Source organism: Eptatretus burgeri, chromosome 11 (assembly GCF_056783735.1).
Source record: "Eptatretus burgeri isolate ZD-2024b chromosome 11, Ebu_testis_v1, whole genome shotgun sequence".
Lineage (NCBI taxonomy): Eukaryota > Metazoa > Chordata > Myxini > Myxiniformes > Myxinidae > Eptatretus > Eptatretus burgeri.
The window spans coordinates 61,072,853-61,087,852 of NC_140971.1; the positions used below are offsets into that span (position 1 = coordinate 61,072,853).

The 15,000-nt window shown below is 41.5% G+C and overlaps 1 protein-coding gene across 4 annotated transcripts in view; it reads right to left on the reverse strand.

Moving 5' to 3' along the window:
- The window catches only part of LOC147017206 (CUB and sushi domain-containing protein 3-like), an 879,227-nt gene that overhangs the window by 253,125 nt on the left and 611,102 nt on the right, over positions 1 to 15,000 (reverse strand). For all 4 annotated transcript variants that reach the window (XM_085846657.1, XM_085846658.1, XM_085846656.1 and 1 more), the window contains 7 exons: positions 13,868 to 13,964; positions 10,748 to 10,852; positions 4,071 to 4,189; positions 3,427 to 3,496; positions 2,848 to 2,964; positions 2,348 to 2,557; positions 407 to 595 (listed from right to left, as the gene is read on the reverse strand). In XM_085846657.1, the coding sequence (XP_085702783.1) occupies positions 407 to 595; positions 2,348 to 2,557; positions 2,848 to 2,964; positions 3,427 to 3,496; positions 4,071 to 4,189; positions 10,748 to 10,852; positions 13,868 to 13,964 (907 nt within the window). The remainder of the gene's footprint in view (positions 1 to 406; positions 596 to 2,347; positions 2,558 to 2,847; positions 2,965 to 3,426; positions 3,497 to 4,070; positions 4,190 to 10,747; positions 10,853 to 13,867; positions 13,965 to 15,000) is intronic.

A 15,000-nucleotide genomic window follows, 5' to 3' on the forward strand; every position in this document is an offset into this window, starting at 1 on the left:
ATCATCTATCATTTATTTTTATAATTGATCATGAACAACATGATCAACTATTAATGCCCTTAGGATAACGTGTGATGGGCATTAAAATGCTTCCTGCATAGTATTTCAATGTTCCTCGAAAATTGCCTTATTAAAAGGTAGTGTTGCCCAAATTATTTCAAACCAAAAAGGGAGGAAAAAAATATAAACATCGGCAAGGTCGACACAATGTCTAATAAATGATGATGTCGTCACATGGCAAATACAATCATTCGAAGGGAATGTCTTTCCGATAGTGTCCCATATATTTATTATATTTATAAGCATTTTGTTCGAGTTTGAGTTGATGAGATTTAAAATTAGGCCACAGTGAGTTTCCAACGATAATTCAAACAATCATGAAAAGGATGATTTCCGTTTCCCATACCTTCACACTTGGGCACTCCGTGATCCCAGTTTCGACTTAAGCCATGCTGACACGTCAAGACAGAGTGTCCAACCAGAGTGTATCCGTGGAAACACTCAAACGAAATTGATTTTCCCACCGAGTAGTCGGAGCCGATAACCACACCGTTGCGGAACGGTGTCGGCTCAGGACACAGACTCAGCTGATATGCTGCAAGCAATGGAGCGGGCAATTAAAATTCCACAAGATCCTTTGGATTACATGAAAAATATAGTGTTGTCCTTGAGGTGACAAATTCAACAATAAATTTTCGTCAATGATGCAATTGGATTCAAACCCTCTTCGAAGAAATTTAATATTAAAACGGTATTCTTCGAAATAGGATGACATTAAAGCAGTAGCGAAAAGTGAATATGACAATTTTAGGCCCGCGGGTTAGTTCTGTGTGTGCGAGAAGCTCAGCGGGCACTCCATTAATTAAGCAACTTGACTCACTGATGCAAATATATCATATTCTTGACATACCCTCATTCAGCCTAAATAAGGGGTGAGCACATATCATTCAGGGACAAAAAAGGAACGGAGGGAAGCATCCAATATGTCCTCAACGCTCAACATCAGCTCTTCCTATCATGTGAATAAGGAAGTGAAACTGAGGGGTGGGGTTGGGAATGTAGAGGGTGGAGAATGAAGAGACTATTGGAAGGAAAGACGAGGAAATGGTCGAAGATAGTCAGTCTGATATCTAAAGTGTAAGCGCAGAGCCCTTGAATATTATTTTTTTAAGTGGAAACTTTCTGGAACTACACTACACACTCATTTGGAGCTCATTTGACAATCTTGCTCTATTGAGGATGGAAAGAACTTGTTATTTTATCGCATCATATGTAACATTTATGCAATTCCCAGTTTAATCGAGGCCTTCCAAGAAGGACAAGTTAAAATTCCAGTTTTTCTCCCATTCCAACAATGGCCCCGATAAACATTTCATTAGCTCAGCAAGGAAAATAAAGAGATCAGCATAACAAGGAGCAAGAGCATTTTCTCATGGGAATAACAGATCAGAAAGCAATCGGAGTTGGCTTTCCAGGACAAAACTGATTAAAACTAGAAGGGCACTCGGTAGAGCACATACCTCCGCCACGTAATGCCTGATCCTTGAGAACATATCGGACCCAATACATTTATTAAATATCGTGTTACATATCGTTTTGAGCACTATCTCTCAATGGTGAATAATCACGTAAAAAATTATCGGAGTCGGATCCGGATTTTCACCAAAATCGAAGCAATTTGTCATGTTTACACACCCAAACTGTCTACAACTTTTTCAGATATCATGCTATATATTAGTTTAGCCCTATATCTCAATGGTGAAGAATAATTTAAAAAAATTATCAGATCCAGATCTGGTAATGGATCTTCACCAAAATTGAATCAACTCATCCTTGTCACACACCCAACACGTCCACCATGTTTCATCTGAATCCGTCCGCAACATTTTAAGATACCGTGCTATATTTTAGTTTAGCCCAACATCACAATGGTGAAGAATCACTTTTAAAAATATCAGATCCGGGTCCGGTTCTGGATGTTCACCAAAATTCAAGCAATTCTTCCTTGTCACACACCTAACATGTCCACCAAGTTTCATCCTAATCCGTCGCCAACTTTTTGAGATATCGTGCTATTTATCGGTTTCGCCCTATCTCTCAATGATGAAGAATTACTTAAAATTTTCTAGTAGTCAGATCTGTATCCGGATCTTCATCAAAATCTAATCAGTTTGTCCTCGTCACACACTGACCCTGTACACAAAATTTCATCTGGACCCGTCCACAACTCTTTGAGATATCCTGTACACAGACACAGACAAACAGAAAGGGGTGAAAGCATAACCTCCTTCACCTTCAGTGGTGGAGATAATTAGCCAATCACCTAAGTGGCATGATGTTCGCTCACCTTCGTACGTTATTTTGAACCCCTGTCGGTTCTGAGAGTAATCACTCTGAAAGTGTACCACCGTTTCATGATAGGTGCTCAGGAGGGGAGGCGGTAATTTCTTTCCACCAAATCTGCCTACGACATGGTGGGTCTCCATTGGGGCATTGACAATCTCAACAAAATCATGTGTGAGTTCAGTGGAAAAATTCTCGAACTGAAAATAAACACCTGAAAAGTGAACAACAATTTGGGAGAGGATCAGCACTCGGTGCTCATTTATTAATCAATAAATGCAATAAATAATAATTAAAATGAATTTTGGGTCAAAGAGCATTTATATTTTGCATGCAATTTTAATGCCTTCATGAGAGTGGCCTCATCGAAGCTTTGCGTTTTGCATTTGTGGCTTAATTATACGACGCACAAAGTTGTTCAGCATCACATGAAAGTAAGCGGCGACGGGTGACGTTACCACACAGGAAATTCCAAACTTGCCGTGAAAAGGATTTTGCTCTTACCAAAACCCTGTGGCAGTCTGATCCGCCAAACACAGTCTTGGTTGCTGGGATAGTTGCCAGGATATCCAGGGCTTAAAATGACTCCCTCGGTTTCCGTGAGAACTCCTCCACATTGAGCTGCAATGCACGGAAGGGACAAAATCAAATTGGCTCCATTTTCCCCTGAAACTAATTAACGACCATCAGGATTCCATGCTTTGAATAAGGAGTATATAGTTGGAGTTCTATTTGGAAATGATAATTTGAATATCACTGTGCACCCAGTATGGAGCCGTCACCACCTTTTAAAATTCACATGAGCCACGAGCCGCATAATTTAATCCCTGAGATAGATGTAAGGAATCAACACTCGTACTCAGTTTTCACTTATTGTTTTTTTGTTTTTTTTTTCCTAGGAAGGACCGAGAATATTTTTGGGACGCATTTCTAAGATATTGCAATGATTTGCCACTCCTTGCAGACATTTATTATGCCATTCGTTACTGTTCCAAAAAATGACAACCAAATAACAATGCACATCAAAGGGGAACTGCAACCAGTGGCATGTCCACCTTCTTGCCATGCAGGCTGTGCACTGACCGACGCATAGAGGTGGTGGGAAGTTCCATCTCCGCACAGGCCCAGGCATGCAGGTAACGTGTGATCGGCCCTGCATGGTGATATACACGTAAACGCATGTTCAACAAATGCACATACACACACACACACACACACATGGTGACACCCATGCATACAGTACTTGTTATAAACATTTGTTAAAAAGTAAAGACTCTTTTTACGTCTATTATTTTCCGATAGTGTCAGACTCATGGAGGAGATTGTGCAAATAATAATTACATACATGAAAAGTCGAGGGTGAGTTGACATCAGAAAATAGTTGTTCGAAGGGAAGAGACAAATCATTCCAGTATGTAGAATTTGCAGCTTGGATCCCAGCATTAACTAAATGTATGAACTACAACCAATCAGGTCAACCAAATATTGTTCCATATTTGGGTACAGCTGCCATTCAGATAATTACAATGTAGTTCCACAAAGTGGATACAAAAAAAAAAAATCCCAAAGTTACTGAATTGCATTCTGTGTTAAAAAAAAAAAAAACAATTGAGGTCAACCATGTCATTTAGACAACACAGATTGACTTCCATGGGTCCACACTCACAGACGTTTGATTTAACTATTGCCGGTATGTTTAACAGCTGCACAGGTGTGTACTTGCTTGCCTGCAGTTGAAACCCCGGCTCGCACTTAAAGGTGACTACGTCACCCACGAGAAAGCGATCTCCAATGAAAATGCCATTGCTCGGAACTTTGGGTTGTGGGCAGGACTCCAGGCCTACAGCTGACAGAGACATAGAACTCGTGAGTTAGACCAAAAACATGAGCCCTGTCATGGATGAAGGGTGAAGATTGTTTTCCGATTGTTCATCACAGTGTGGATTAAAACAAGACTCTTGGTGAAGAGTTAAGCAAGATTTCATTATTTTTAAATTGTTGCATAACATTATTTATTAAATGTTCAAAATGTGTACAGATTAAAACGAAAACAATTCCAGCACAGCAAGCACAGCAATATTGATTGGCTGTATTGATTTAGCTCAAGGACAAAATAAAAATGATTTTTTTTATTTTTTTTTATCACTGCACTCCTTTCCAAATTTTACCCTTTTACTCTTACATTCCTCCTTCCTCCCCTTAATCTTAACCACCCTTTTATTTTCTGTTCCTGCCTCCCCAACTCATTTTTATACATGGGCCTGCACTCATGTTGGAGCTAAACGACAAAGGTCAGCAGATTTACATTCTAATTAAGGGTATACAGGATTGAAACACACAAGGAGGAAAGGAGGAAAAACATAAGAAACGGGTAACAATGGCTCGGAGGAACAGAATGGGAAGAATCAGCACATGTTGAAGAGATGATGGTTGTTCATGGATGAGGGCATGAAACAGTGATGGACAAGGGAGTTTGAAAGACTGAAGTGAGGCCAAGACGACAGACACAAGGAGACAATTTCACAATTGGAGGAATAAGGTAGCGAATGAATGTCGGTGGGCAACCAAAATGGACTTTGGGAGGGTGAGCAGATGAGGGCTTTCTACCCTCTCCTATATTTCCCTCTTCCATACGTCTTCCTTTTTCATCATATCCAGATAATCACATTCCAATTTATTACTGAGCATACATTATGATATCATTGAAAAAAAATGACTGCTAGAAATGCTTTTACTGCACATTTCTTATTAAAAAGGAAAGAAGAGACATTAATCCTTCCACTCAACAAGGAGAATGGAATGTCATTTTAAAAGTTACTCATTTGCAGCTTTATTTTCTGGAAGATTTCTTGCACTTCCTGAAAGTTACACTTCACTTCCATTATCTTGGTGATTGGGTAACTTGGACTCCTGTCGGTTCTGAGTTCCGTGGTGCAGAAGAGCTAAAAACGGATGCTCGGACCACGCTTTTTTTTGTATACCTTGTCGAGACTCGTATGAGAGCAAACACACAATGCACATCAAGGGGGGCATGAGCCAAGAGGGGAGGGAGTGGGAAGGACAAAACAGTGGGGAACAGAGACATTAGGACATCTGTGGAAGGGAGATAGATGGGATGGGGAACATGGGGAATAGAAGACGGACATTACAGGGACTTTCAGGAAGGAAAGCAGGGAATTTGAAGGAGGTGGGCTTGGGTGGATTATCGGGGGTACAAGCGATCGAGGATTTGGATGGGGGATGATAAGAGGTGGTGGTGAACAGATGTTTTTAAGGCCTGGAGGGAAGAATGGGATTGAACAGAGAGAGGGAGTTTATGCCAAAGGTGGGAAAAAAGAGGAAAGAAAGAGTGAAGGTGAGCAGTGATTCGTGATTTTGGTAGTTTTACCAGAAGGGGGTTGGAGGCGGACCTTGAGCGCCCTGCGGAAATGTGGTGAGGGCAAGGCTGGAGAGGAGAGAGTGGAAGACAGAAAGACCACCGACCAGCCTGCGGTGATTGAGTGAGAGGCCCAAAGACTCACCCTCATTGCGGGAGATGCCAATGATCCGAAATGCCTTGGTTTCCACAGTGTGAAGCTGAGAAAGGAGGGAGGCAGGAGCACCAGCCCAGAGTGAAGAGCAGTACTCCATCAGACTGTGGAGAAAAGCTTTGTAAGTGGTCAGGAGCACAGGTGGGCCAAGGAAGGACTTTGCACGATGGAGGATTCCCAGTCGGCGACTGGCTTTGGAGGCGAGGTTTGAAATGTGGCATTCCCAAGAAAGGTCATGGCAGATAGTGAGACCCAGAAGTTTGAAAGAAAGGACTTCTTCAAGAGGATTGTTGAGAAATTGGATGGGGGGGGGGGTTCTAAACGGTCCTTTCGGAGAGACATAGTGAAAGTGTGAGATTTGTCTGGATTGGAAGACATGTTCCACGTGTTAGACCAGTTTGTGATTTTATCCAGATCTGCAGTGAGCAAAGAAGCTGCTGCTTGCTGGTCTGAGGGATGACTGATGGTACGGCAAAGGGTGGAGTCATCGGCAAAGAGATATAGAGGATTTTCCAGAGAGTCGGAGAGATCGTTGATAAAAACCACAAAAAGAACAGGGCCCAGAACGCTACCTTGAGGAGCTCCAGCCTGGACAGGAAGGGAGGATGAAAGAACTCCATTTAGGGCCACACGTTGACTGTGACAGGAGAGGAAGTCTGCGAGCCATGAGTGGAGATGGCCATGGATACCATAGGAAGAGAGTTTGGTGAGCAGGGCAGGGTGCCAGACAGTGTCAAAAGCATGCGATATGTCAAGGGATATGGCTCTGATTTCATGTCCGGCATTGAGGACCTCCATCCATTGTGGGGAGAGCAGAAGCAGCATATCCAGGGTAGAGTGACCTGGTCTGAAACCAAATTGATGATCAGAAATAAAGCCATTGGAGAAGTGGAAGGATTTGATGTCTGAAGCGATGATGGATTCCGTAACCTTGCTGATGAATGGGAGAAGGCTGATTGGTCTGTAGTTGCAGGAATCTGTTTTTGCACCTTTTTTGTGCAGGGCAGTGATGTTTACTGATTTCCAAGCAGATGGCAGATAACCTTGAGCAAATGAGAGGGTGAATAGAACAGAGAGAGGGTGAGCAAGAGCAGAAGAGCAGGCTTTGAGGACATGTGGGCTGATGCCATCTGGACTGGTTGCAGAATCTGAGTTGAGGTTTGACAGCAAGCTCTCCACCTTGTCAGGAGAAAAGGACACAGAGTCCAGGGACAGTTGGGTGTGACTGGGTAAGGTGGGTCGAGAAAGCGATGGGTTTTGGACACAAGATTCAGCTGCAAACATCGAGTTTAGGCATTAAGCCTTTTCACGTGCAGTATCAGCAGTGCGGCCTTTTGAGGTAAGGGAGGGGATGGAGGGGGAACATACACCAGAAACAGATTTGATTAGATGCCACCAGGATTTTGAGGAGTGAGAGAGGTTTGAGAGTTCAGACATGAGATGAGAAAGATGTTGTTTTCTGGCTCTCCTGAGGGTCGATACACACTTGTTCTGAGCTTTATGGAAGGAACTGAGATTACCCTCAGTTGGGTTTGCTTCCCATGAGGCAAAGGCAAGTTGTTTCAAGACAACTGCCTCACCACAAGCTTTAGTGAACCAAGGGCGGGAGGAAGGGTAGGACAACTGAAGACGAGAGGGGATAAATCTGTGCATGAGGGAGAGCAAGTTTCTTTCAAAAAATTCCCAGGATGAGTTGATGTTGGAGAAAGTAGCGATAGGAGACCAGTCTATAAGTTTGATGGCAGCTTGGAGACCCTGCCAGTCGGCTTGAGTTAAATGCCAGACTCGATGTCGGTGAGGTGGTTCTCTGATAATAGCCACAGAGATGTCCACTTTGACAAGGACGTGGTCAGAAGAACCGATTGGAGCGGAGAAAGAGCAGCAGATATTGTCAGGGAAATTTGTCAAAATCAGATCCAGAAGAGATGGAGTACCATTGGTTGAGATCCGGGTAGGGAAGTTGACCCATTGAGTCAGTCCAAATGAGTCGCAGAAAGCTTTTGCTGAGGTGCCATGACAGGTGAGAGAGGTACCCACACCTAGCCAACTGGCGTGATGACAATTGAAGTCGCCACATATGAGGAAGAGAGAGTTTGGATGAGAAGATAGAAGTTGGTTCATGTTTTCAGATAGTGAGACTGTGTAGATGGAGTCATCACTTTTAGGTGGACGGTACAGTACACATATAAATATGAGGTGGGAGTTGAGGGGAAGCCATAGCCAGTGGTATTCCTGGGGTGTTTGGATGATGGCAGTGCATGTAGAGTGTGGAATGGAGTCTTTGATGAAGAGAGCAACTCCTCCACCAGGGCGAGGCCCAGGTCTGTCAAACCAGAGGAGGGAGTAACCAGGGAGAGATACTTGGGAGTCAGACACGTCTTGGGGGAGGAAAGTTTCTGTTCGGCAGATTATGTCTAGTTTGTCAGTGGCAACCTGTATGGAAAGATCTGAAAGGTTTGAGCGAAGGCGCCGGATATTTGAGATCCATACTTTTAATGAAGAGGTAGGGGAGGAGGCTTTGGGTGCAGGGGGTGGGGGGGATGGGGAGGGTAGGACAAGGGACAAGCGGGGGAGGTAAGGTGGGTTGTTGAAAGAGTGTGGGGGATTGCAGAATAGCTAGGGGAGGGGGCCGAATGAGGAGGAGAAAAGGCTCTGTGGTGCTGGGGGAGAGAGGGGGGACAAGAGAGGGGGAAGAAGGCAGTTGAGGATTTGAGGAGGTGGAGTGAAGAGATGGAGGTGAGAGGGCAGTGGAAGGAGGCAGATTTGTGGATGGGAGGGGGCGAAAACTGTGGGAAGGATGAGTGAGGGGGATGAATGGTGGGAGAAAGCTGAGGGGGAAGTTTTTGCGAGAGGTGAGAGGGATGCTTTGAGGGAGAAGAATGGGATGGTTGATTTGAGAGTGAGGGGTGAGAGGAGTGAGTTGGCACTGAAGTTGGAAAAAAAGAATGGTTGATGGAAAGCCAACATTCATTGCAAACTGGGGTTTTAAAAAGTTTTTGGTCAGTTCTGCGATTAAACACATTTCTTGAGGGATGCAATAAAGGCGAATTCAGAGAATGAAGAGAAGAAACGCTGTAACAGTTGGATTTTTTTAGGCAAGGTTATGAAGGAAACGTCGAATTGAGAGCAGTCTGTTTAAATAGCAGAATAGTGCATTTTGATACAGTAAAGAGAACCACATGTGTGAAAGAGGAAGATGAAACATTTTTAGAGATAGTTTTTGTTGTTATTATTATTAATGTTTGAGAGAGTTTTCAACAGATTAGGTCATGGAAGTGTTGTCAAAAAAAATAGAGGAAATAGTAGAGGAGGAAGAAGAAAAGGACATGAAGAAGAAGAAGAAGAAGAATCAGAGAAAGGTGTCGATTTTTTTTTCATTTAAGATAAGAAATAGAGTGATTAGTTGGGAGGGATGGGGGACGTTAATAAAGTGGGAAAGATAGAAATTGAAGATAATGGGGAGAAAAAACAAATAAACACGATTATACACCGAGGAGACCAAAGGGTAGGCCTCAAGCCTCAAGGATAGGCCTCAAGCTCCCAGTAAGACAAGTTTGACGAAATCTCGCAAAATAGCACGATTTTTGAAACAAAACCGAACTAGGAACACACAGTAACATGTAGGTGAGAAAATAAACAGTTAAAACGGGACAGATAATGACCGGAAACTTAACTTTGAGATCGTCAGCAGGGAGCCCCGAAGGAGACCTGCCAATGCTCCAAACCCAGAACTGGATTCAACATGAGTACATGAGTACATCTTCTAAAGCTTTGTCCTTTATATCATGACCATGGCATAATGTGAAGCTATCAGAGCATAAGTGATGAGAAGAGTAAAATATGTTCCTTTTTGTAATCAATTCCATTGCATTTACAAGTCAGTCTTTGTTTTTAATACAAAGTTGAGGCTTGGGGAGGAGCGAGTATATAGAACGGATCAGGACGCAACAGAAAATGAACAGTAGAAAGAGAGGGAGAAACACACTGACAGCAGACAAAATAGAGGGAGACTTGAAAAATAGGTGATGTGAGAATGAATGAGAGGTAGGAGATGACTCATGGGATGGACAAGATAGATACAGAAGCAAACTCTTGGGAGGTTAAAAAAAAACACTGGAAATTTGGAAACAGGTGGGCTTGAGAATCATGGTTTTGTATGCGGGATGATCTCAAATGGTGGTAAATAGCTGCCTTGAAGACCTGGAGGGAAGAATGCAATTTAAGAGAATGTGGAAGTTGGTTCAACAGGTGGGGGGGGGGGGAAGAGGAACGGATGAGTTCATAGCAAATGAACTCGTAGCAAATGAATGAGCAAATTGTTCATATTTTGTTTTGTTTTGTTTTGCCATCTAACCATTAATTAATTAATTAATTATGCTCACCAGAAGACAGGGTGTTGCATTTTGGTCCCTTTGTGTTTGTGTTTGTCTGTCTGTCCGCATTGGATGTGTGTTTATTAATTTGTACTATTGAAATTTGAGCATGTCTATTATTTACGTACTATTTAAATGTGATTCCATGCAATAATTACGTACAATTGGAACATGAGTACATCTTGTAATTACGTAACATGGAAACTTGCTAGCTGAGATCGACCTTTTGAAGTCATCACAGGTGACAAAGTTCTTTAACACAGCAAGAATGTTCAATATATCTCCGACAGTCAAAAAAATCACATGCAGGAGTTAAAAGACCTCCTATTTTGGAAACTGTTATGATTACTACGATTATGGTTGCTTTCAGAGAAAAGAGTACTTTCAGAATGGAAGTTCATCCAAATTTTTTAAATGGATGTGAAAAGCAGAGTCGAGTGAAAAGGCAAAGTTGGCCGTGCATTGAAAGGCCAACACATCAGGTTCTAGTAGAAAGCTGACCTGCATATTCGAGATGAAATCCTGCAGCAGAAACACTGATGTCGGAATGGAAATGGAGATAGATTATATTTGACGTGCTGTTTAGCACTGATGGGATGAGCGTACCTGAAGGGCATTGAAAAGTCACAAGTCAATTGTAATATTGTGTAATATATAGAATTATCCAGGTGGAAAAACATTATCAAAATGAAACAAGGCACAAACACAAACATGTCCAAAATATCTATCTTTGTGGCAAAAACATGTCATGGGAAGATGCATGTGAACGTTAAACATCAAAGAGGTTCATATCCAATACACTATACAGGTGTATCAGGAATAATTCCAAGAGAGTGGCTCAGAGGTCACACACTTGAATTATGGCTGTCTGATCTGGGTTCGATTCTCGACCTGAACATAATCTTTCAAACTGGTGTTTCCTCAATGAATCCTCTGTTGCTTGAAGGGGCATTAAGCTGAGTCACCTCTGAGAGCATTACCTGGTGGACGTTAAAGATCTCAGAATGTCATTCAACGAAGAGTAGGTCATTGTCTCTCTTCCTCTCTCCTGGCCAAATTCAAAATCCCTGCTTTAATATGCAGGGGCACTGCGTCAGTGGCACAACCGTGCCTCGGTGGATGACACAATCAGCAGGATGATTCGTAATTCAATCCCAGTCTAATATGCATTTGCTAATGAAGCCGAGAAATAATGAAACAGACTTTCTTTATTACACAAGTCATGTGACCTTTGATGCAATTTATGGGGTGTTATAAACCCTACTAATATGGAAACACAACAAATAGTGGGAGTGAGATTGCAGGTGAGGAGATAAGTTCAAAAAAGAAGGAAAACATTAAAATTATATTTTCTTTGCTTTGAAAATGGTAAGACTTGTGGAAATCAGAAAGGTAGGGGGAAAAATACATGGCAATAAAGTTTTACTATGATTAGTTATTATGACAATTATGTTAAGAGTTGAATATGCACAGCTGCGACAGCTGAGGTCAGAGGTCAGATGCCACCTCGTCTATCTACTGAAACAGTTGAAGTTGAAGATCAGATGGTGAGCCTCTAAACTGAAGGTCATGTAAATTTTGTATTATTTTGCAAAACAATTAGGCACCTCAAAACACGAGTCGATCAGTACATGTGTTTCTGGCAAAGAACCATGTTCAAGTTCTCAATCCGAAGCCATAGCCATCCTTGTCTGTGAGTGTGAGCAAAGCAATGCAGTAAACAAGCTGTCCAGTATACCAAGACAGACTTTACAGAAGTTTACAGCGACCTCAGGAACACCAAGTTGCAGCAGTGTTGTTGCCTCCAAGGTCTCTTCTTTTTTTTTAAGAGGACAACCGTTCCTACAATGGTTCATTGAGAGTACATTTCTCAATCTAGTATCGATCAATTTGGTGAACTATTGTCCTTTATGAATGCGCAAATCTGTGTGCTTCCTGAAAGTTCCATCATAAATTTTCTTTGCTTTCTTCTCAACACATGAGGCTTCACCTTACCCAACAGGACAATACACTATTATGGCTGGTCTTAAATAAAATGGATTATAGTTTGCAACTGTTATGCAATTCACATATCCAGCTTACAGATTACAAAAAGTTGAAACATACGGAGGAAAGCATCTGCATGCCATTCATACCCAGGCTTATACACGTAGTAAGATTCCCGAGCTGTGCTCACTGCTATAATCCTCATGAGTACTTAATTTAGTTGGACGGACACAGTTTTATGAAGCATGCCCCTCTGGCCTACTTTCAATGACTTCTTATTACCTCCGCTACTGAAGGTGGAAAGTGGTTATGTTTTCACTCGTCTGTCTGTTTGTTTGTCTGCTTGTGTGCAGGATATCTCAAAAGGTTGTGTACAGATTCCGATGATATTTGGTGGAGAGATTGGGTGTGTGACAAGGACGTGATTAGATTTTGGTGAAGATCCGGATAATATAATTTTTTTTTTAAAGTTATTCTTCACCATTAAAAGATCATGCGAAAACGATACATAGCACGATATCTCAAAAAAGGTTTGGACGGATTCGGACGAAACTTGGTGGACATGTTGTGTGTGTGACAAGAACAAATTGATTCAATTTTGGTGAAGATCCGAATGCGGATCTGGATACGAGAGTTTAAAATTTTTTTTTTAAGTGATTCTTCACCATTGAGAGATTGGGCCGAAAACGATATCTATTATGATATTTCAAAAATGTATTGGGCTTGATATGTTCTCATGGATCAGGCATTGCATTGCGGAGGAACACGCTCCACTGAGTTCCCTTCTAGTTCTCTAATGCAATATGGTACAAATAGTACATGCTGGGATCTCATCTCAATTCGCAAAACTTAAGATAATTGCCTGTGTAATCGTTATACTCAGCTCTTATTCTCACTTTGGTTTACCAGGGAGAACACCGTGAATAATGTTCTCCAGTCTTCCCAACAGGAAACATGTTCATCAAATCTCCATGGTTGAAATAGTAAGGTGTTCTCTCTGAGCCGTTCCCATAGAGATGGCATCCGAAAACCCACAGATCATTTGCATCCCAGTCCTTGATGGTGTATGTCATCAAATTGGGAAATAGCTACAGTAATTAATTTGATCAATCATACCTGAAAGTGTGGCCTGTATAAATATCACTCGAGAGATGAGGTAGGCAAAATCTTCCAAGATAATTTTAGTTCATGATGTCATCATCTCAGTTTTATATGGAATTAAAAAAAAGAAAAGAATTCCAATTTAAATAAATTTTGTCCTTTGTTTAATGGGTCATTGAGTGGAACTTAATTGGGCGGTTATATCAGTAGACTGCTGATGAAGACAATCAGACACAGAGGGAAAAAGAATGGCAGACAGGCAGACAAAGAGCATTGAGCTTAATCATCATAAGGTTGCTGGAGTGACATTTTGAGTTTTAGATTCATCGTGTTTTGAAATTGTATTAAACTGGATCAATGAGCGTGGCTTTCGCTTTGGGGCCTGCAGTTTCCCTTTGAATTACGTTTTGTGTCTACTATTCGATATCTTAAGAAGTAATGACTGAGAACATGATAAGATTTCCATTTGAACAAAGAGTTGCTGTAAGATCAATAATCCACCGATGTTACGGCCACAGGAAAACTATTCCTCACCAGAAAAGCTGCCGATCCTTGAGGCATTCTCATCACCTCCATCGTATACCTCCAGAGCATCCCAATTGTGTTCGGTCACAAAGTTTATCACACGTACCTGGTGTTAAATGTCATCAGAGGAAATAAATGGGGGGGGGGGGGGAGGTGGGGATACATTCTCTTTGAAATCAATGCCATTGTAAATATTTGTGAAAGCTGTTTTCAACAAAATCTTTTCATTATCTCAATTTGTATTTAAAGGGCAAATATAATTTATTTATCTCCAGTTTTAAGGGATCATGGAGGAACTGGTACACGTGTTACATGAGGACAATGATGTTCAGGGACATGTCTATTTCAAACAAACTACAATGACCAGAATTATGCAATGGATAAATCAACATATATAAATATATATATATATATATATATATATATATATATATATATATATATATATATATATATATATATATATATATATATATATATGGAGCTGTTGAACAGCTCCCAAGATGAGAGCAGCCATTTTTAATAGGATTACCTTTTCTTGAATTGAATGCAGCATTTAATTGAGGAAGCCAAAGCATTTAAGATGCTCTCAGTAAGCTACAGTTTTTGACTGTTGGTAATCAAAGCAAGTAGTGTCTGTCTGTCTGTCTGTCTGTCTGTCTGTCTGTCTGTCTGTCTGTCTGTCTGTCTGTCTGTCTCTCTCTCTCTCTCTCTCTCTCTCTCTCTCTCTCTCTCTCTCTCTCTCTCTCTCTCTCTCTCTCTCTCTCTCTCTCTCTCTCTCTCTCTCTCTCTGTCGTGCAGCTGAACATCTGGCTTTCTTGTTGGCCCTTGTAACAACATTCTTTGAGCCTTGAGCTCGGAGAAGCCCGATCATAAATCAGCACTGTTTTGGTATAGTTCAAAAGGGAACATCTTGCAGTAGAATGAGAAGATAATATATATTGTGATAAAGATCTGCCTGACCAATAACAGATCTTCTTGCTAGTGAAAAGATCAATGCTTTGTCAGGCCAGGAGAGAACCAGTGCTGGGGTGTTGTTACTTTCAAAGAAAACGATATCGAAGAAAGAAAATATAAATCTGATGGAAGTTGGGGAAATCATGAAAACAGATGAGCAGGAAAAAGTATATATAAAGTAAACC